This window comes from Chelon labrosus (genome assembly GCF_963514085.1).
Source record: "Chelon labrosus genome assembly, chromosome: 3".
NCBI classification, from domain to species: domain Eukaryota; kingdom Metazoa; phylum Chordata; class Actinopteri; order Mugiliformes; family Mugilidae; genus Chelon; species Chelon labrosus.
The window spans coordinates 9,010,523-9,034,222 of record NC_140339.1 but is presented as its reverse complement, the minus strand read 5'-3'; the positions used below and the strand labels follow the sequence as shown (position 1 = coordinate 9,034,222).

General features: G+C 41.6%; 2 protein-coding genes across 3 annotated transcripts; both read left to right on the top strand.

Moving 5' to 3' along the window:
* The first annotated feature begins 1,392 nt into the window (after positions 1 to 1,392).
* Positions 1,393 to 14,121, top strand: LOC311510057 (lactadherin-like). Of its 2 annotated transcripts, none has more exons than XM_084574988.1 (10): positions 1,393 to 1,944; positions 6,428 to 6,553; positions 6,640 to 6,771; positions 9,269 to 9,382; positions 9,522 to 9,703; positions 9,786 to 9,941; positions 10,045 to 10,189; positions 11,827 to 12,011; positions 12,126 to 12,281; positions 13,462 to 14,121. In XM_084574988.1, exons 1-10 carry the CDS (start codon positions 1,869 to 1,871, stop codon positions 13,603 to 13,605), a joined length of 1,416 nt encoding a protein of 471 aa, XP_084431114.1. In that variant the 5' UTR covers positions 1,393 to 1,868; the 3' UTR covers positions 13,606 to 14,121. The 2 variants fall into 2 exon arrangements, with proteins under 2 accessions (XP_084431114.1, XP_084431113.1); XM_084574987.1 differs by having other exon boundaries at positions 11,809 to 12,011.
* A 1,815-nt stretch (positions 14,122 to 15,936) lies between these two features.
* On the top strand, positions 15,937 to 19,249 carry LOC311486229 (hyaluronan and proteoglycan link protein 3-like). Its single transcript, XM_084542019.1, has 6 exons — positions 15,937 to 16,195; positions 16,718 to 16,870; positions 16,952 to 17,174; positions 17,262 to 17,407; positions 17,639 to 17,941; positions 18,462 to 19,249. Exons 2-6 carry the CDS (start codon positions 16,753 to 16,755, stop codon positions 18,749 to 18,751), a joined length of 1,080 nt encoding a protein of 359 aa, XP_084398145.1. The 5' UTR covers positions 15,937 to 16,195; positions 16,718 to 16,752; the 3' UTR covers positions 18,752 to 19,249.
* Positions 19,250 to 23,700: the final 4,451 nt, after the last annotated feature.

Sequence of the window (23,700 nt, the reverse complement as noted above, 5' to 3'; positions counted from 1 at the left end):
GCAGACCCCGCGACCCTTCACAGGAACAAGCGGTTACAGGGAACTGGCAGGAAGTTTGAGGTTTAAATAGGAAACTTGCTTTACTTGTTTCTATAAACAACCAGTGGTTAAAGCTGTATTGTTAATTGATGGCAGATTAAATCTCAGTCCACCTCCTCTGTTTAGAGAAGATTTTTCCAATCTGACATAGATGGCTTCCTTTACTCCTCTTTCAGACCATCTTCTCTGACTAAGATTCGGATGTTGTTATCTTCAAAGGAGTGTCCTTTGTCCTTCAGGTGTAGGTGCATAGCTGAATCATTTCCTGATGAGCTGGCTCTCCTGTGTTGGTACATGCGTTTGTGGATGGGCTGTTTGGTTTGCCCAATGTACAAGTCTGTACAATCCTCACTGCACTGAACAGCGTATACCCAGGCAGAAACAGAGTAATGTGGTGTATGCTTTTACACACATACAGTTAGTAAAACTTAATGAAGCGGCAGACTGGGTGGCACAGTGGTGAGGTGGTTAGCACTGATGCCTCACAGCGAGAAGGTCCCGGGTTCAAATCCATGTGTGTAGAGTTCTGTGTAGAGTTTTCATGTTCTCCCTGTGTCTGCATGGGTTCTCTCCAGGTACTCCAGCTTCCTCCCACCGTCCAAAGACATGATCATTAGGTTAACTGGTGATTCTAAATTGGCCATAGGTGTGAATGTGAATGGTTGTCTGTCTCTCTGTGTTGGCCCTGCGACAGACTGGCGACCTGTCCAGGGTGTACCTCCTGATGACAGCTGGAGTAGGCTCCAGCAGACCCCCACGACCCTTAACAGGAATAAGCGGGTACAGAAGATGAATGAATGAATGAATGAATGAATGAATGAAGTGGTATACTTTGTTAAACTCCAGCCTAAACAAAAGAAAATGTGGCTTGCTCCTAAATAGTTCAAAAGAGTATTAAGAAAACCCAAATAGAGATTTCCCACAGGGATTAATCCAAAGTAATCCACTCAATTACTTGGAATGGTGAAGTCCAGACACCATAGGTAAAACTGAAATAAAATATAATAAATATGTAATTTTCTTTTTAAAATTATATTCTTGTTTTTGTGTGTCATTACACGTCGTTGTGGCTTTCAGGTATTTTTATTTTCACCTTGAGTGTCGGTGGAAAAAAGTTCGTCAATAATCCCTGGAATTAATTCAAAACTCCGCCCACCTCGTCAATCTGGGCGTGTGGCAGTGGTGCATTCAGGTGTGCATCAAAAACACGTTATTTAGTAACACAGGCATATTTATCGTGCCTTTAAACGTGGATTGACATCGAATTAGATGCTTTAATTGGTTGCAATGATTAATGTAATGTGCCAGTGTCACGTAGCTCTTTCATGACCAAGAGAAATAATTAAGTACACAATGCATGTGGTTGGTGTTCATTTAGAGTGTTTTATTGATTTAGAGTAGTTTATTAGCCAAAATAAAGGTTGAAAAATTTGGAAATAGTTTAGGACTAAAAAATGTAGGTGGTTAAATTGAGTTCACAGCTGTTGTTTCAAATTTCAAGAGTTTCTAAAGTAAAAGTGCTGTTTGAATTTTTAAAAAAAGGAGCAGACACAATGCAACTGTTGGACAATAGGCTGCAGTGAATGATCAGCTTCCTCCTCTTCCCCCTCCGAGGTTTCTCCGCCCATTAGATAACGTCACACGTCGTTAACTCGGGTATTACCGAAAAAAATAGTCCCAGCTCCCTCATTTATCACCTGCTGCTGTTCATTTGAGCCCGAATTCCGATATTTCCGACGGCACTTTAAGGCAGCATCAGTTAGAAGTTTAGCGGCACACAGCGTCGCTCCTAACAAACGAATCAGGGGAACAAAACAGGATAAACAAATATGAAACGACCTGGAAATGTAATCACAGTCTATTTAGGAACATTTGCTCTTCTGCTTTGTCTGTATTCAGTCAGAGGTAAGTGTCCCTTTGAACAAACGACACGCATTCATTGAGAACTCCTCATAGTCTCTCAGCTGTTTTTGTTGTTGACTTGTTTTCCAGAGTTTCCTTTTTCTAACACCAGACTCCAGACTATTTTTATTGTAATCCACAAACGGACTTTGGCACTTTGTCTGCTTCCTAGTCTTAGTTTCCACGCTATGCTCTTCCTCCTCCTCCTCTTCCCAGGTTACAGGTCTGCTAGTTCCACTTTTGGTTTGTGTGTACTATGAATCAAAGTTTGCTTGTGATGAAAAAAGTGGGAGGTCTTGGGGAATGACAAAAGAAGAGATGTGCAACAGGTTTCAAATTCATATTTATTATAAATTCTAAATATTTTTTTCTAATAAACCCCTGGTAATTATCTTTGCTAAATGTCTTATTTTCCTTCTACTTCTTCTTCTTCTTCTTGTTCTTCTTCCTCTTGTTTTATTATATTATAATAGCAGGTCTGTTATTTATTTTTCTTCTTAAAATGAGTCAGTATGTATTGGCAGGCCTACTCCTTAGTGTCCAGCTCGTTATTGTCATGGCAGAGTGAATGATTAAACGTGAGTCTGCTGTGTTATTGTTGCTCTGTAAGACTCTGTTATTACTCTTTTCTATTGTGGTTCGTGTAAGAGGCAGGTTTGCAAAAGAAATGCGTCAACAAACCGCCATCCACGTGTTTCGCTTTTTCCCTCATGCACCCAAAGTACAGAGTGAAATGTAATCACATCCATAGATGTGCTTTTTAAAGAAAGTGATATGTCCCAAAGGGCTTATCCTGCTGAAATAGTTTTTTCCAGCTTATATTGTGATGTATTATTGTCTTTGTGGACACCTCTCTGGTCACAGCAGGAGGTGGCTCAGATGGAAGAGGAAAATTACACCATATGTGTGCTTGTTTGGAGTCAACATGAAGCAGCTGTCTACTCCCCTAATTTTAGTCTGACCTGCAAATGTGCGGCCAAACTGGAGGACTTTAAATGCGTGGGTTAATCTGTTTTGACTCTATTTAGTGTATGTGACTTCTTCTTCTTCTGCTGCTGCTACTGCCGCCATGATGTTTGTGTATGTCCAGCGCCTGTGTCTTTGCTCATTGCCCACCTGTCAGTCAGGTGTGTCGCGTGTCCTCAGCCAGCCGTGAGCTGCTGCACTGTCATGTTGTGTAACAACTCATTCCTGAAAGAGCTGCATGCTTCTGTGCAACCCAGATAATCCTGCAAGCTCTTAATCCTGCGCATAGACACATTCTGTTGTCGGTGTTGGCTTCATACAATGCCTTGGCAAAGTTGTAACTTCTATTATGGTTACTAGATCTTATTTTCAAAGCAACAGGAAACAGAAGCCATTCTCACAGATGGTTTTCCTGCTCGCACAGGTTCAGGCTCATTCCATCATTTAATCCAAGTGTGTTTGTTTTATGGATTCTGTTTCCTTATTGTAACACACTTTTTTATTAAAATGCATCACAAGTAATGATAACTGACATTTTCCTCTAGATACATTTCTCTCTCTGATCATTTTCGACGTCAAAATGGTTGCGCTAAGATTTCTTCTCATCCTGAAACTTGTCACTTCAGTACCAAAGCCAGTCTGCCCAGTTCACAGAACAGCTGCCAGATGACGAATGTGACAACATCTGTAAAACAGTTTTGGTGGTGCACTTTCCAAAGAAACGGAAAGACTCCAATGATCTCCCTTTTTTTTTGAACTCCTGTACCAAACAAATTGTCAGCAAGTCTCAGCAGTTCCACCTGTGGCTGTTTAGATCTTGTAGTGTGACTCTGACGTGGCTTCTGATGAGTCAGCTGGCTGGCGAAGAAAAGAACACAGTGTGTGTGTTGAAGTTTCTGTAGATTTGACGGCTCTGGTGTGACTCATAAATATGTGCCCTAACTGCTCCCACTGGAGGTTTTTGCCAATATATATTTTTTTGGATGTGTGACTCAACACTTAAGGCCTCACAAATGAAGCTGCAGCACGGCTGTTATTGGGGCAGAAACTCGAGCAGAAAACACACAACAAACACAGTAGATGAGTCTTTTCACACTGTCAGTGTAGACTCTGGTGACTATTTAAACTCACTGTAGTGGCTGAGCAGTAAGAGACAAAACAAAGCTGTACATGTGTCCCAAACTCAGACATGGCAATTTTCTTTTAACAAGAAGGGAGTGTCCGACAAAACACGCTACTTGAATTGAATTTTGGGAAATGTAGTGCTACAGCACACCACTTTCAGCAGTAGCTTAAGTAACAATTTGTTCTCTCTCAGAGTTTATTCCATGTGGATTTATTTATTTTACTGATTAACCAGTGACAGGACCTTCCAGACACAGGGGTATTTATACTAGAACCACTTGACACACATTCGCTGTGTACAAGACATCTCCATTTCAAATATTGTGAAACTACTGGCATCAATTGACTGGACCCCTGTTAAATTAGCCCAGTCGATTTTAAATGGGGTGAATCTAATTTTACTTCGACACTGATAAATTTAGTTTTATAAATTCCTGTAAACAAAGATTATTTATATTGACCATTAATACATTTATAAAAGCAGCAAAAGGGGAAAGTGTCCAAGGGGTTGAATGCTTTTTATAAGAAATATAGGGAGGGAGTGTCTGACAAAACGTTCTATTTAACAAATTAAAAAAAACTGATCACGTTCTGATTAAAATTGATGGACAGGAAATAAAAAGAGTGTGTGCCACTAAGTTCCTGGGGGTCCACATTGACGACTCTCTCAACTTTAAATGTCACATTGACCATCTTGTAAACAAACTGTCTAAGTATGTTGGCTTATTTTATAAGATCAGACATTTCCTTCCTCTGTCTGCCCTTCTCACATTGTACAAAACTCTCTTTGAACCTCACCTTAACTATTGTAATGTGATATGGTGCAACACCTTCACCAGCTATCTTAAAAAACTTGCATCCTTGCAAAAGAAAGTCATACGGGCCCTGTCATGGTCACAGACAAATTCTCCCACCCATCCTCTATTTCATCGCTTTGAGCTACTAAGATTGGCTGAGCTAAATGAGTATCATAATGCCTGCCTTATGTTTCAAATTGTCAACAGGCTCAACCCTAGACTGAGTAGACTTATTCCCATCTCCAGCCCCCTACACACATACCATACGAGATCTAATACACTTATATCAGGTAAATGTCGCCGACATGTGCGCACCAGTATGAGTGTTGTCTGTAGGGGGCCGCAGATTTGGAACAGGATTCATGAAGGCCTCAAGGTGTTGCCCTCTATCTCCAACTTTAAAAGACAACTTAAAAATAATCTCCTACAAACCTATATCTAATATAAAACTGCCTCCTCATGGACTATTGGGATGTATGTGTATGATTGTATGTGTATGTAATGTTAAGTATCTATGTTATGTGTTTTAGTGCGCTCTACGTGCATTTATTCATTACCATCTGGTTTCAGGTGGTAATTTGTGTGATACCATTGCTTGTAGCTACCACTACCTTTTTCATGAACCATGGGCCCCCACCCATAAGCTTTTCTAGCTTCTTTGGGGGACCCATTCACTCTACCCATCTGTCTTTTTTATTCCTGTTGGATTATTGTAATGTCTCAACAGTGGTATGGTGAATAAACTAAACTAAAACTAAAACTAAAACTATTGAACTGGATTCTGGGAAATGTAGTGCTACACGGTACACTACACAAGACTAAAGGTTCAGATATGTCACGCTCGGCTTCTTCATTCTTGGTGATTCTTCTTTAAAATTTTGTGGAAGTACTTTTTAAATGTTTTTGCAGATTCTCACATATGCAAGTTGTGATATATCCAGAAAAAACAAAGCACGAACAAAGGCAGGTGGACTTGTTTGAGTTTTCTTGATGTTTCACCACTCATCCACGTAGCTTATTTGGTTTAAAAATGACTGGTGGGAAGTTTAGTTGTTTTCTAGGACCTGTGCAGATGTGTGTCCACGTGACACTGGTATGACTAAGACAGACATTGTTTATAGGATGTTGTTCAGATTAACCTGGGAGGTGTCTTGTATTTGTACAGTATTGTCGTTGTACTCTAAAGACCCATTAATGGTGAGAAGGATTCGCGACTCATGGTAGGACTGGAGGTAAAACTTCTTGTTCCACCTAAAAACCTAAACTCCCCACCACTCACTTGATCTGAAGTGGCCCCCTGGATGATGGAGAAACATCTTCAAAGAACGTAAACAAAGTCCAGTCGACTATGTTTTTTTTTGGAAAGCAAATTAATTGAGTTACAGATTTGTTGTCACTAAAAAGTAAACTAATTTCTGAGAACGTGTTATTGCAGGCCCACGTTATTCACCGGCAAAGCAGAAACTGGATGCATCTCTGGTTTCCGCGGCAACATGTTAAATATAAGCTTCAGCATGAGTTGCATTTGCAGCAGCAGGAGTTGTGGGGATTGTTTTTTAATAATTGTTTCTCTGTTTCAATCTCATTCACTCATTCAGGTGACTACTGTAAAATAAATCTTTGTCACAATGGAGGAACGTGTGTGACGGGGGTGGGAGAGGACCCCTTCATCTGCATCTGTGCGGATGGCTTCGGCGGCGACACCTGCAACCTGACAGAGACAGGTAGAGAAGAAAAGAGACGCACGCCCCGAAAGGAAAAGCTCGGTTAATCATTCGTGCTAACCTCTTCCCCTCTCCCTTCCCCTCAGGACCTTGCAGCCCGAACCCCTGTAAGAACGACGGGTCTTGCGAGTTCTTCAGCCCAGTCAGACGAGGAGACGTTTTCAGTGAATACATCTGCAGGTGCCAGCCCGGCTTTGAGGGAGTGCACTGCCAGATCAGTGAGTTACTTCTGTCTTGTGCTCCTAAATCCACCGTCTTTGTATAAATTTCAAGGAATTATGAAGTGAAACTTTGCCGTTCATGTGGATCTTTTATGCTTTAAAAACACACCATCCAACCTAAACACAAAAAATAATAAATTCAAGAAAAAACGAAGGAGAAAGAGTGTGTGGGAACAACTCAGGGGGCAGTTTCGCTCAAATAGTAGCAGCCTTCATCGGATCCTCGGCGTGGAGTTTGTCCATCCTGTCACATCAGCTGTGAAAGAGATGTGTTGTCCGCTCAGTAGTTTCATGAAAGGGTCTCATTCAGTCGGTTCTGTGGTTATTCTGTTTGCCTACTTAGTTAAAGACCACTCCAAGTCTCTTAGCATGCAGATGCTCTCCACACTGGGTCAACACTGCATCAATTGGTGTCCAGGTTTGACCCAATCAGATGAAAAGCATCCTTATCCTCTCAATAAAACCCGCTATGCTGGCTTGTCACTTTGTGTTTATTAGAGGAGAAATACTCCTCTGAGCTCAGACTGAGATCCATCATTTTGGATTTAAACACACAAAGTTTATTTGTGTGTATGACTGCAGAGAGCAACACGTCGTATTATTGCTTATGAGGCATTTTGTGAATGAACAGCTCCCCCTCCCAAAGCCCACAGTCTGACCACCAATTGTAGCATTGGTGCAGTCTTGGTCGTCCACTCCCAAACTATTTATAAGTTTGAATCCGGCAGATTTTAGTGGCTGGAAGTAGGTGGAACATGTGCGTGCTGTATAATATGCACGGAAAATGCACACACACAAAATCCTGCTTACGACCAATGATATTAAAGTCCTCATGGAGCATTTGAGATGCTCACAAGTTGAGGTCACTTGGTTAAACTTTCAGTTTAAAACAAGAAACATTTCAAAAGTAACCAAGTCTGGATGCTTATGTAACGTGAACATCATGTCAGCCGTGTTGTGGAAAATAATCACAGAAAACAAAAGGAAACGGTGAGTTCAGGTCACAGATTCAAGGAGTAAACAAGTGAGGCTATTTCAGGATCCATCTCTTCAGATCATTAGTATCTCAGTCTTACTAGCTGCACGGTGCCAGTGTTGTCACAGCCACCCAGGCATTTGTTTTCTAAGTTGTGACCAATCCTCTTAGCGTTAACGGGAACCAAAATTAAACAGACCCATGTGGCATTACGTCGACCAGTCACCTGCTTTAGTTCTGTTTCTCAAGGTTAGTAAGACAGGTGAAATGAGGCATCCGTGGTGCATTCACGGTTACACGGGGGACACGTAAAAGCTACAGCTTTAGGCATTTAGAGTCAATATAGGTTATTTTTTTAATTTTGTATTTTTGAAGGTGGCGTTCAAAAAAATATTTTCTCTTACTATCTCAGCTACATGGATAAAAAGTATTATATTATTTGTCTGGCAGCAACACGTATAGCAGTGGACGACCGTTAAAATGCAGAGAAGATGTCACTAGAGGATTCAGATGCAGATGCGTACAGTAGCATATTTACACATACTTATATAGTTTGATAACGTCAGTTGTCTCATCAACTCTGCATTTTGAAAGGATCATTTCAGACGTAGCCAAGAGTTAAGGCTGATCTGACTGCATTGGTTAAGATTTAGAGAACACACATTACAAAACAGTCTAAGCCAGTAATTCCCTAAAACAACTGCTGTTTTTGATCGGATGCAAAGTCCATCATTGCCGTGGCATCTACATTAACTCGTTTGGTCTGTCACGTGAGCGGTGCATTTATCATTGGTGTCATTGTTGGGTTTTTTAGCCTTATATAAATAAACGTAGGTTATTTTTTTTAAATCCATTGTCCAGTTTAAACAGTGCATTTATGCCACTGCACTAAAGATTTGGACATAAAGTGTAACTGTGCCGCCTTGTGGAGAGTAACGATCATTACATGAGCATTGGTTATGTTGCCACGGTTACCCGAAGGAAAGGCTTTTATTTCTTTATTTCTTTCTATTTTTGTCAAATTGTGAAGAACCTGAAAAACCTCACAGATGAACTGAAATATGAAACATATTTCATAACATCCAGTTTGTTCATTTTGTCCTTGACCGTGAATATTAGAGCTACTGATATCCTATATCTACAGTTAGTTATAATATAAATGTCCTGTGTCGACAAAAAAAAAAAAAGTAATTATCAGTTGTGACCTTTCACCTTTAACCGGCTCTTTCTGCATCTCAGGTCCATTTCTCTCGTCACGTTAGAGAAATTACTTGTCACCATCTTTATATCTCAGACATAGTGAGGCTATTGTGGTCGTCCACCTGCCTTCAAGCCCCCCCCCCCCCCCCCCCCCCAACCCCCCCCCCCACACACACACACACACACACACCTGCTCCATTTGCGGGCAGGTGTGCGTCGCATCCCTCGACTATCTCCCCTTTTTATATGATTGTTTCACGAACCTCTGACAAAATTCATTTTAACGACAGGAAAATTATACGCCGTTGTGTTTTTCAGATGTGAACGATTGTGCCAACCAGCCTTGTAAGAATGGAGGGGTTTGTCGAGATCTCGACGGCGATTACACCTGCCAGTGCCCCTCGCCGTATGTTGGAAAGCAGTGCCACCTACGTATGTTCACCAGCTGCCATGTTATTTCACTTCACACACTTTCCCCAGATGCATACAGTCTAATTTCAGATATGCTTTTTCAGAGTGCAAAGGTTTTAAAGGATTGGAAAAAAAGTTAAAATACTGTACTTTTCCGCAGGTTGCATTTCTCTGCTGGGGATGGAAGGAGGAGCAATCGTGGAGTCCCAGATTTCCGCTTCCTCTGTGCACTACGGCATTATGGGTCTCCAGCGCTGGGGCCCGGAGCTGGCTCGACTCAACAACCAAGGCATCGTCAACGCCTGGACGTCAGCCACCCACGACAGGAACCCCTGGATCGAGGTGAGAGAAGTGAACACATTCAGATCACGAGGCTGATCAACAAGAGCTGAGAGACTGACGCTTGAGCTTCCTTTAACAACAGATTGATATGCAGAAGAAGATGCGTCTGACGGGCATCATCACTCAGGGAGCCAGCCGCATGGGCGCAGCTGAGTACATCAAGGCCTTCAAAGTGGCGAGCAGCTTTGACGGGAGCTCTTACATCACTTACAAAGTGGATGGCCAACGCAAAGACATGGTTGGAACATGACCCTGTATTAAATAAAAGTCACTCACTGTTGTGTTTAGTGCTTACACTCAAAATACATGCTCTGTTTCTTCATTTCCTTTGTGCGCTGCAGGTTTTTGTGGGCAACACAGATAACGACAGCACCAAGACCAACCTTTTTGACCCTCCCATCGTGGCTCAGTACATTCGTATCATCCCAGTGGTTTGCCGCAGGGCCTGCACGCTGCGCATGGAGCTGGTGGGCTGTGAACTCAATGGTAAACACAACTAAAAACAGCCGGTACATTTTTAACACTCTCAGGAAATAACTCTGCAGATAGTAAGTGAATTTATAAACCAACTTTAATTGTAGCTCGAAGAATCTGAGTGCACCGTTTAGATGGGGCTGCTGTGCATCTGACAACAAACATCATGTGGCGATTGTAGGTTCTGGGGGGGGGGGGGCCTGGCCCTGGCCCTGGCCAAAGACCTATATGTGTTATCCCGCAAGTCCAAACTATTGAAATCATAGGATAGATAGAAGGAGGTCTAGGAGGGGTTGTGGAGTATTGCTGTTGCCTTCATAGGCTTAAGGGGTTTATCTCATTGCCACATTGCCTGGCACGCCGATGCTAACCATGAAGCAACCTACACACACAGCATACCCACTTAACATGAAATGACCCACTAAGATACACTATACACCGATCAGGCATAACATTATGACCACTGACAGCAGAAGTGAGCAACACTGACCATCTTGTGACAATACATTGTTCTGCTGGGAAACTTTTGAACCTGGCGTTCATGTGGATGTTACTTAGACATGTACCACCCACCTAGACCAGACCAGGCACCCCCACCCCAAAGCAATGACACTCCTTGATGGCACAGGCACACACACAAAAACACTTTAGGAACAAATAAAAAAAAACATGAAGAACAGCACAAGATGTTGACCTGGGCTCCAAATTCACTAGATCCCAAACTGATCCAGTATCTGTGGGATGATCCACAGAGGCCCCTCCCCTCAAAGGCCCCCTACTAACGACATGCTGTTACCAGACCCCACAGGACACCCTCAGAATGCCCATGTCCGTTTTTTCTGATGAGTCACAACTGTTTTGGAGGCACAAGGGAGACCTACACAATATTAGGAAGGTGGTCATAATGTTATGCCTAATCGGTGTATACTAGTTGCTGATATATTTATTTATGTTATATGTCATTCTCTAGCAGCAGTATGAGGCCTTGGGTTTATTAATAAAAAAAAAATGACCTACATTTGATTGAAGTCAAGTTATGACCTCCGTGAACTTTCCATTTTGGACCAGGTTAAATAAATCCCTGCAGCGAGGAATGGTGTCTCCCGTTTTACTCTGATGTCTCTTTTTTCTGCAATCTTGCTGACAGGATAAATAACAGTCAGAGAGTTTATTTGAACTGCAAAACATCCAGTCATGGTTAGACCACGTAGAAAATGTATAGTGTAAACAGTACTCTGTGGGTAGCCTTCGCTATGCAACAATAAAAGCAGATATTCCAAGCACTCGCAGACAAAAACACACATGTGTGTCTTTGTCTCCTTGGATCATAACAACTAAAGCATTTAAAGAGAATCAGGGTTGATGTATACACTCTGCATTCACAGCTCCAAGCTCTTTATTGCATGCATTCTTTTACTCTGGGAGCTTCTTTCTATTCCTTCCACTTGGGTGTTAAATTGATCTAAATCAGTCTTTGTGAACGTTCCTGATTTTCTTTAAACAGTGGGTGAATCTGGTTTCTCTTATCTTCGGGTGTACTCATTTGTCTTTCCCCCTTTCTTGTCTTTCTCTTTCTGTCGCTTTGGTTTTCCCTCCCCGCCGCTGTCTTCCTGTCCGCTTTTCATTCACAGTTTATTCAAACGCCGCAGGTTGCTCAGAGCCTCTGGGAATGAAGTCCCGTCTCATCTCGGATGGGCAGCTTTCGGCCTCCAGCTCCTTCCGCACGTGGGGCATTGACACCTTCACGTGGCACCCTCAGTTTGCCCGATTGGATAAGGCGGGGAAGACCAACGCCTGGGCTCCCGCTCATAACAGCCGCTCTGAGTGGATCCAGGTGAGGAAGAAACCTTAGTGGTCAAAAGTCAGCACTGATTAAAAAAAAAAAAACATGTCCTTGAAGCCAGCAGCTGTTTCAGAGTATTCATTTTTTTCTTTGCTCTGTGTCCAGGTTGATCTAGAGAAGACAAAGCGCCTCACAGGCATCATCACTCAGGGGGCAAAGGACTTTGGGGTGGTTCAGTTTGTGTCAGTGTTTAAAGTTGCTTACAGCAACGATGGCGAGTCATGGAGAATGGTGAAGGAGGAGAACACCAGCAACGATAAGGTAAAACATACAAGAACACTAGAGATGTCTTTCTTTTACTAAGTCTATACAAATAAACACATAATGCTCATTATTTTTTAAAGGGATTTAATTTATTATTCAGTTTGATGCTTATGGATACTGGCACATTTGATACCTGCTTTTTCAAATGTTTTTGGTAAAACTGAAATGAGCCTTCAGCCTCTAAACAAAGTCCATAAAGTCAGTGGTTATTATTAGCCTGTCGGTCTCTCTTTCTGTTTCTTCACTTTCTTTTATAAGTGATTTAATTTTGGTTCTAACTGGAGGAGTGGGCGGGCTGTTCTCTTCACTGTAGCCTCTTTACAAGGAACCCAGATGATTCATTAAAACTGTAAAACAAGCTTTGATGTTTTTACTGAGCACAGAGCTACAGGCTCAGGATATAATGATTCTGCCCGGGAGGGTTGTGCGTCTGCTCTGAGCGTCTGTGTTGGACTGGGTCGTAAGATTGTCAGAAGGCAGCACAATCATTAAGAGATTTGTTGGATGTATTTACCCAGAGTACACCCATCAGGCATAACATTAAAACCACTGACAGGACAAGTAGATAACATTATGACCATCTTGTGACAATACAATGCTCTGCTGGGAAACTTTTGGACCTGGCATTCATGTAGATGTTATTTAGACATGTACCACCCACCTAGACCAGACCAGGCACCCCCACCCCATAGCAATGACACTCCTTGATGGCAGTCAGCCTGACACAGACGCTTTAGGAACAACTAAACAAAACATGAAGAACATCACAAGGTGTTGACCTGGCCTCCAAGTTCACTAGATCCAAACTTTATCCATCAAGTATCTGTGGGATGATCCACAGAGGCCTCTCCCCTCAACCCAGAGGACCCAAATGCCCCCATTAACAACATCCTGTTGCCAGACACCACAGGACACCAGAAGGTCCATGTCCACTCTCTGATGACTCACAGCTGTTTTGGAGGCACAAGGGAGACCTACACAATATAATGTTATGCCTGATCGGTATATCATGCAGCTGCAGCTAGATCGTGTCCAGTGGACTAGTTTGGCTAGTCGCCCCCTGTACTCCTTCAGCTCTTGCAGCAGGACTGTTTTTCACAAATCAAGCAAAACTAAACAGAACAGATTTTGCATTTCAACATTGTTTTTATCAGTAACCACCGCGCTTTATTTGCAGCTTTTCCAAGGAAACACCGACAACAACTCCCACAAGAAGAACCTATTCGAGCCTCCGTTCTTCGCCCGCTATGTTCGAGTCGTCCCCTGGGAGTGGCACGAACGCATCACTCTGCGCATGGAGCTGCTGGGCTGCGATGACTAGAACCTTCATCCTCAGACCGCGGCAGAGAATGGACAGACTCGTCTCTTTTGCACTCATGTTTGCTGAATAGCTTGGACTTTAACACTCGTAGCACTTTCTGACTAGTGACTTATTTGTTTGTTTATAATTGTTTCATATTGCAGCTTTTGAATGCTCACAAGAGTCCCCTATTAAGCTTTTAGTTGTTTTTTGTTTTTTTTTGTCTATATAACATTTGCACAGATTTGATCTGTTTTATTAAGAATCCAAACACAAACTAGTATATCTATGCAGTGCCCGTTTAATGCAGATTATATTTTGGTGCTGTTCAGGAACAGGAAGTGTGTCCAAGAATACAAAATTTAATTCAAATATTTGCAAGTTTCTCACTTGAAGTCTGTTTTTTTTTTTTTTTTTTACATTCTCTGACACATTTTTCTGCTTTATACTTTCAGGTAATTTCGTTATAATTTTTACAACTAATGTGAAATGTGCAGAAGGATGTGTGGGGGTAAATAAACATTGTTTTACATTTTTCAGCTGAGCTCATTTATTAAATGTTAAAATAAATCCATATCTTTTCAATCCAGAGTCAAAGATATGTGTTACTCATGCTTTTTGTACGAGCTGTTATATTGGATGTCACCACAGTTCTCGCTGCTGACCGCAAAGATTCCCATTTAGTCAGACGATGTTCGCGTCTGAAGGGATGTTGGTGGCTGGCTGACTGCTGCATGAACGGACTTGTCAGCGACGTCACAAATATGGAGGGAGAAGAGGGAAACGCGTATTAGAAAGGACTGCAAGGGGACATTTTTGTCAAGACTCAAGTTGTGCTTATTGTCACTTCAACAATATGAAATACTATTTCTCCTAGTCCCACTTTCACTACTCTAGATAGTCTATGGGCCGACTAATAACCCAGTCGGCCCATGGATTCGAACCCGGAACCTTGTTGCTATGAGGCATCAGTGCTGACCACCATTCCACTGTGCTGCCCCTTGAAGTTCTCAGATAGTGAGTCTTCATGCTGAACCACATTCTTTGCACCGACATTAACTCGCTGCATGGTAAAATTAACCAAATAACAAACTGTGTTAGAGAATATGGCCTTTATTATGATGGTAAAATGGACATTTTGGTGAGGTTTAATTGTCTTAGCGAGTTTGTGAGTGAATGGATGCAGTACAAAGTAAAGTGAAACAAACTTCCTCCAGGACTGTGGTGCTACATCAGACCACACGCAGCGAAAAACAAAAAAGTAGGATATCTTCTACATAAAGTGCAAAGTATGCAACAACGTGCATAAATGTACAGTACAATAAGACGGATGTGGAAAGTAATTATCTCTGACGGTACAATACAGTAAGTAAAGTGCAGAATAGAATAAAGTGTTTCCCTGGTAATATTTGGGATACCCAACAATGATGCCAATTGCATAAAAAGTGACTTGTGTCCATGTATACACTGATACATTCCTGTAACTGCAATGACGTGACACAGATTTCAGCTTTCAACTAGTTTTGTCTTTATTTAAAAAATGATCAGCACTGTAGCGCAAGGTAAATTCATCCAGGTTGAAGGAATCAGTCCTCAAACTGCGCTCAAGCAGCCGAATTAGCCAGAAGAGACCAAACAGAGTAGTTTTAGAATTAAAGCAGCATGTTATTAGTGCAGTCACATCTGAGGGCCCCCTGACTGCAGACTCTGACCTGCTGTTTACGAGAGTAATTACACCTTGTTAGCCCCTCATCACCTGGAGAAGCTCACGGCCCTGGTATGTTTGGCCCCTGGCAACAGCTTTCATCTGAGAGAACTACATGGCGTAGAGGACACCTCTAACGGATCTGTGTCCACTGTATGTGGACGTGTATTTCGTGTTTTCCACAACATAACAGGGTTTCCTGTGCTTCAAGAAAACACAGCCGCCAGCTGGAGTGAGGGGAGGAACCTCTACAGTAAACATCTGCTTCCAGATATTTTACATGGGATGCAAAGAAGTTGTTTCCCAATGTTTTTCTCCACAAATCCTTGCACAACAAGCTTATTTTTTAAATCTGTTCTTTCTGTAGTGCTGTAGGGATTAGGGATAAGGACCCAGACAATTTATGTGTGCAAATTGCTTTAATGTAATATAAAACATATGCAAAAAAATATGCATATGGGAATTTTAAAGATTTTTTTTAATTGTAACATATTTTTGCTTTTAAATCTGAACTTACATATGTTTACTATTAACTATTAACTATTCATGTCCTGCCTTCAATCACTGGTTGCAGGATCACACCCAGATGTTTAAAGCCCAACACCCTGAGCTGCTGTTTCAGTTTTAGGGGCAGGGCACCATTACAACCCCGCCACTCTGCAGCAGAAGGATAAAATACTCTTCATTATTAACGGAGCTGCACCTGTTTCATCTGCTACACAGACTCGGAGGAGGAGGAAGCTTAAAACACAGGACTGATGCCTGAAGCGTGAGAAGTCGTGCGTCCTCTTGTTCTCAGGAGACTTTTACCAACTTTTTTCATTTTTCATTTTTTTTTTTTTTAGCTCCGTGACATCTACGTTTTCTAAAGGAATTCAAAAGACACAGTACAAGAGTGTGTCTGCGGTAAGTGAGAATAAAATTGTCAACATAATGGTGCGCCAAATATGACTCTTTAAAAACACGATTCATTATTCAAATGATCTTCTGAACAAGTTAAAAGCTTTAGATATGTAACAGCTCTTGTATTTTATTTGTATTTTATTCTCACTAAACTGAAGTGTAAAAAAAAATGTCACAGATGTTGGTTTTAACGCATTTTGACAAAGGTACAAAAGTGTAAATCAAAAACCTGATAAACCCTGAAAACGTTACAGCCCACTTGCTATTTAGAAAACAAACAAAAAAAAATCACTTGAAACTTTAATGTAAATTATCAGCATCTACTTTGAAATCAGAAACTTGAAGATACCGTTTTGTAGTGCATTAACTTTAGTATTAAATACATTACAGCTTTCTAGAGAATAGGAACGTAATGCTGGCCTCTAGTGGCGCTGTCGCCTCATAACACCCCATGTTAGAAATACAACAGATTGTGTGTTCAATAAAAACTCTGTGATTTTTGTGTCTATCTGTGTCTGTAAACAGATTTTCCTCTACAGACTTGAGGATACAGAACCAGGATGAAGACTCTGCTGTTTTCAGTGGCTCAGCTGGTTCTCTCATGGACCCTGACTGTCCCCACGACCCAAAACAACTTCTTCTACCAGGACTTCCTCAATGAAAACGGCAACAAAGAAAGTGTGCACATTATAAATTAAATAGATGTCTAAGTGAATACGGATCAATCTCAGTTCACTGACGTATATATGTGTCCTGCAGTTCATTTCAGTGGTGTGAAGCTGCATGTGGACTCTGCTCAGCTGTCAGTGTTTGCAGTGAGAGGTGGTAATGCCACACTCCCCTGCAGGTTTTGGTATGAGCCCGAGCTGAGCTCCCCAAGGGAGATCAGAGTCAAGTGGTCCTGGCTGTCTGCCGCTGGGGGACAAGAGACTGACGTGATCGTGGCTATTGGCTCTCGCAGTCGAAGTTTTGGAGCATTCAGGTTGTTTTTAATTGTTAGCAACCGTATAACTTTTTTTGTCTTTTAACTATTAACCCACCGTGTGTGCGCTGGTTTTCTGTTATCCAGGGATCGTGTGCAGCTCAGGCAGGAGTTCACAGGCGATGCTGCGCTTGTGATGACAGATCTCCAGCTGAATGACACGGGCCACTACAGGTGTGAGGTGGTGGACGGGCTGGAGGACAAGAGCGCTACAGTTCATCTGGAATTACGAGGTGCAATGTCTTCACCTACACATACACCAGGACTGAAGCAAATACCCATTTTAGAAATAAAACCTGTTGTTTTAAGCTCAGTGCATTGAAGACTTACTAATGCTTACTAATCATAAAGCATTGGAACTGACATCATCATTATTTTGCTGTGTTATATTTGTGTTTTAATGAATTGAATGGATGATTGAGTTAACAATCAAAATCTAATGTCTAATTAATTCCTCCACCCAGGTGTGGTGTTCCCCTACCAACATCCCCATGGCCGTTACCATCTGAGCTTCCTGGGAGCCCAGCAGGCCTGTGAGGAGCAGGACTCCACACTGGCCACTTTCACACAGCTCTTTCAGTCTTGGAAAGAGGGCCTGGACTGGTGCAACGCAGGCTGGCTGGCCGATGGGACGGTCCAATACCCTATCACCCGACCCAGGTCGTCCTGCGGCGGGCACCGCGTCGCCCCTGGAGTCCGTAGCTATGGCAGACGTCACCTGCGCCTTCATAGCTACGATGTCTTCTGCTTCTCCTCATCACTCCGAGGTGAGGAGGTCTTTCAGGTTGTGTGATTCCAACATTGTCACAGATTCATTATCCTGTTTTTGTAACATGAACACTGGTGCTATTCAAGTGACCCAGTAAATGAGCTCTGTGATACAGACCTACATTTCCACAGAAATTGCCCTCTGTCTCTGTCTCTGTGTCTTCTGTCTCTGTGAAAAGTGTGCACGGGCCAGTATGTAGCACCATTAAATCTACAATATTATCCATAATTAGCTTGAAGACATCAAAGATTTACAGTAGGCCTTTAATTTCTCTACACAATTTATACAGAGCTCAAGTTTATCAGTTACATACAAGCAATCTTATTTTATGATCTTAAACAGTTTCATGTCTTAAATCTGAAAATAATCTCAGAAATAATCCAGTAAATGTATGGTTTTGGTTGCATAAATATTACCTCTTTGTATGGGTGCATGGTCCGCAACGAACTTCAGTCAAATGTTTCAGAACCTGCATTAAAATCTCTGGATGTCACAATCCATGTGTGTGTGCTTCAAAGGTAAAGTCTACTATCTTCAGCCCTCACACAAGATGAACCTGACCGAGGCCCAGCGGGAGTGTCAGAGGGACGGAGCGGAGATCGCCAAAGTTGGACAGCTCTTTGCTGCCTGGAAGTTCACCGGGTTGGACCGCTGTGACGGCGGCTGGCTGGCCGACGGAAGCGTTCGGTATCCCATCTTCAGGCCACGCAGAAACTGCGGCCCATCTGAGCCGGGGGTTCGCAGCTTTGGCTTCCCGCCTCCTCAGCACAAGCATGGAGTCTACTGCTACAAGTTAGATGATGAATGAATGTAGATACTTAGTCCTCTTCTGATGGGTCAGAGCTGAACACGGAGTAAACCATCACTAGAGTTACAAAAAAATTATGGAGCCACAAGAAGAGGAAAGCAGATTAAAAGCATTAAATTGTATTCATTTTTTTCACAGTGAGGTGCTGATGAATGACTCTTTGGTTTCCCTTGTTATAAATAGTGTTGATATGGGGACATTTTTACCTTTATTGGACGGAGGCAGTGAAATATAATCAGAAACATAATGAATTTTCATTTATGTGGCTGTAACACTGATGTAATCTTATTCTGATGTCGACGTTTGATTTCCCTCATTTGCTCATTTACTGTACCGTGATGCTGTCACATCCTCTATAGTGTAAACTACTGACACTTGTAATGCTATTCACTGATGAAGGCTGGGCATCTTAATAGCTCAGAAAACACTAATAACAGTTGGTGTACAGATTTTTAAGTGTTTGAAACTGGCTTGTTTTTTGTGTAAACAAACCTTTCATGACCATTAAATCATAGTACAGAAGATCCTCGTCTCTGTGGCTTCACTTATATCACAAGACCACAAATGAACTGCTTAAGTGCTATATGCCCTGAAAAATAAAAACCTGATCAATGTTCAACCTGAAGACACATAAGATGTTTTAGTTCCAGTCAGTCTAGGAGCTCAACAAAAGCTGTGCATCCAAGAGTCAACTGTATTGTCAATGTGCAGAGTACAGGTATTATTTACATAAAGTGAAGATATGTACAGAGTAGTGAACAAAGTTTCTACACTGCTGGAAAAGTATGTACAGCCGTGTTATGTACAGAATAATGCTAAATAAATAAATTAGTAAAGGATTATTTTGCTGAAAACTCAAACATAAAATAGAACAGGTCACGTCATTTATACGTCACGAGAAGCTCAAGTGCTGAACTGCGGGTAAGTCCTCATAGGGCCGTCCCATTGCAGCACACGTCACACACCTTTAAACATTGATCATTGTCGTCTTCTTCTTCTGTTTTAATGTGATTCATGTGATTGACTTAATTTTCTGCCTGTTGTCTCACTCAAGATGCCAGATAATGAATACTTGCTATGCTATACTCTTCCTTCACGAGTGAAACATATTATTATATATATAGTCTGTATACTGTATTTGCAGCAATGAAGTATGGCATGTTCGACATTTTCTCCACACTTTCCAGTATGGTGTTTCCTATTTTGTCTAAAGTGTTCTTCTTCTTCTGCTGCTGCTGCTGCTTATTTCTCTTCTTCTTCTCCTGTGGATTGGTACACTGGAGCATTACTGCCCTCCACAGGGCTCAAAATTAACTATTCATTCATTCATTCATTCATTCATTCGTTTTCTGTAACCACTTGTCCTGTGAAGCTTCGTGGGGGTGCTGGAGTTTATCCCAGCTGTCATTGGGCAAGAGCCATTGTACACCCTGGACAGGTCTCCAGTCCATCGCAGGGCTAACACAGAGAGACAGACAACCATTCACACTCACACCTACGGCCAGTATAGAATCACCAATGAATCTAACCAGCATGTCTTTGGACGGTGGGAGGAAGCTGGAGTACCCGGAGAGAACCCACATGGACACAGGGAGAACATGCAAACTCCACACAGAAAGGCCCAGTCTGCCGGAAGATTCGAACCCAGAACACTTCTTGCTGTGAGGCTATGGCAGTTTTTGTGGTCAGCTCATGTTTCTCATTTTGGTTTAAGAAACATTACGTCTGACAAGTTCTTCCTCTTCTTTTATTCCCTCTACAACTCATTGTTCCCTTCACATATTAACACATATAGTAAAAGTGCTCAACTGAGCTCCGTGTATCTCATCCTCTCAACCATAATGGTGATTTCTTCCCTAAAGTTCTTACCCTGTATTCTTCAGTATCAGCAACCTTTTGTATTTTGAACATATACCTCCCTGTTTTGTAACGCCACTGTCATCACTCTGCAACGTGCAGAGAAGGAAAGTAAACCCCCCTTTCTGAATGGATACATAAGCCCTTTGTGAGTGTTTTTGCAACACGCACGTAAGGGTCAGTCACGCCACGGCTCTCCTTGTTTCCAAGTATTTCATGTGACAGAACATTTCCAGTTGTCAATTAATCTATAACTACTGGAACGACTCAATGAGGCAAAAAACAAAAAAACATTCACGATTCTTCTTTTATCATCTACTTTTGCTCTCTGTAATCCCAAACTACTTTATATTCACTTTTCAACCCCTCTCTTTAAAACAACAAAACCTTCACTCTTCTGAAAATGATTTGTCCCTGTCAAAAATCACCAGCACACAAACAAATTCAGATAAAGGGCAGCTAAGGGAATAAAGACAACATCCTGGTTAAAATACGAACTCCAAACCAAAGAAAAAATACAAAATATGAAAGTCAATGTTACTGTGAGCCAGTTTATTTAACAATGAGGCACAGATTTGTAAGAAATGCACATAAAATTTACGATATTTTAAACATTCATGGGCAAAGTTAAGTGAGTCAAAGTAAAGCTGAACCACTGTATTAGCATATTCTCTTAGTTTTTACTTGATAAACTGCTCATAACTCATTACATGTCATTGCAAAGAAGCATTTTTTTAAATCATGTCAGGATTTATAGTTGAATTCTGTCCAACAAAGGTTTGATCGCAGCCACCAGATGGCAGTCAGATGTTTGGGTGCTTTCTGTTGACGGTGAGACCAGAACAGAAGGTGCAGCGTCTCCTAAACTGCTTCTCCCTTGTATCGCAATCCCACAACCTTAAGACAACTGTGAGGTTTTAAAATTCCAATTTTTGCAATGAGATCCGTGCCTTGATCTGATCCACAAGCTGCATCATGGACCCGGATTGGATAACAGAATTCTTGGAGTTCTTGAATTTATTATGAGAAACTGTCATGCAGTAAATCAGCCATTTATGGAAACACAATCAGATTAAATGTGGAGAATGCAAGGTGACACGAATGTGACGCCTGACAATGTAAGATGAGGGTGACGAAAAATAAGGATGATGGGGGTCATGTCCCATACCCTGCAGTATCTCTCGAGTCTGTGAGGCATTGTTTTTCTGTATTATTTGTTTTAATACTTGTTATCCACTGTACAGCACTTTGGTCAGTCTATGCTGTGTTTAAATGTGCTTTATAAATTAAATTTACTTACTTACTTACTTACTATATGTGGGAGAGTGCAATATTAGCTGAGCCGCTGATTCAGCATCTCAGGTCTCGTTAGATTCATGTCAGGGAACACAGCTGAACAGAGTGTCATGTGAAAGTTTAATGCACAGTTGAGTTTTGCCATGACAGAGCGTGACACAGTATTTGTGTGAGCGGATACACTAATACGGATATTCACGGCTTATTCAACTACACGATTTGCTTGAGTTACGTGCTTTTCGTCAATAAATCTGTGTTTTCCTGGAAACGACAAATTAAAACTGACATACTGTTGTTATATGAGCATCCAGGAAAGCAGACACTGTGACTTCTAAGAAAGAGTCATGAGATTGTAATACTCTGTATGTGTTCTTTGGTATTTTGTTAACATTTTACTTATATTTTGGATAGTTGGTGACACTGGAACAAGAATTTTAAATGATTTAGGTACACAGCAGCTCCACATCCAGAAAGTTAGACAAATGTTACATTACCTGGACAAAAAAAAAAGTCGCCACCTGGATTTAACTAAGCAAATAGGTACGAGCCTCCTGTTGGATAATTACTGCATGGGTGATTATCTTTCAGCTGTTATAAGTTATTTATCCCGAACTGATGCAATGAGTAGCTTCTCATTTCTTAAACAACATGTCAAAAGACACATCCCGTGGTCGTGGAAAAGATGTTAGTCTGTTTGAGAAGGTAATCACTATGTTTAATAGTGAAAGTAAGAGTATTTCCACACATTTGGGACTGAACAGCTGTGTAGCCTTAAGAAAACCACTAATCAGTGAGGCTAACTGGAAAAAAAAAGCCTTCAATTTGCTAGGGAGCATAAAAATTGGACTCTGGAGCAATGGAAGAAGGTCATGTGGTCTGATGAGTCCAGATTTACCCTGTTCCAGAGTGATGGGGGCACCAGGGTGAGAAGAGAGGTAGATAAAGTGATGCACCTATCATGCCTAGTGTCTACTGTACAAGCCTGTGGGGGCAGTGCTATGATCTGGGGTTGCTGCAGTTGCTCAGGTCTAGGTTCAGCAACATTATGTTGTCCAAAGAATGAGTTCAGCTGACTACCTGAATATACTGAATGACCAGGTTATCCCATCAATGGAGTTTTTTTTCCCTGATGGCACGGGCATATTCCAAGATGACAATGCCAGGATTCATGGGGCTCAAATTGTGAAAGAGTGGTTCAGGGAGCATGAGACATCATTTTCACATATGGATTGGCCACCACAGAGTCCAGACCTTAGCCCCATTGAGAATCTTTGGGATGTGCTGGAGAAGGCTTTGCACAGTGGTCAGACTCTCCCATCATCAATACAAGATCTTGGTGAAAAATGAATGCAACACTGGATGGAAATAAATCTGGTGACATTGCAGAAGCTTATCGTAACAATGCCACAGCAAAGATAAAGGCGGTCCAACGTGTGCAATCAAACGTAAGACTGACTGAATACACAAAATAAATGCTAACTTCAGAACAACACTGTGTTTTATACTTTTCTCCATCTTGCATGATAAATTAACTCAAATTTTCTTTGAAATATTAGAACACAGAATACCATGTATTTTCATTTTATGCTACTGTATTTTAAGCTTAAATAAGTTCTCTCCACTATAATTATCTGATTGACACAGGTACTGATTTTCTTGCTTTAACCATAGCAGGTTATAAAAGTTGAAGTACTATAGATAACACCATCCAGCAGTGTATACAGCTATGTATCAGTAATACTGATCCAATATTGTAATATGACTGTGGCAGAGGTCATTCAGCTGCAAAGTGAGAA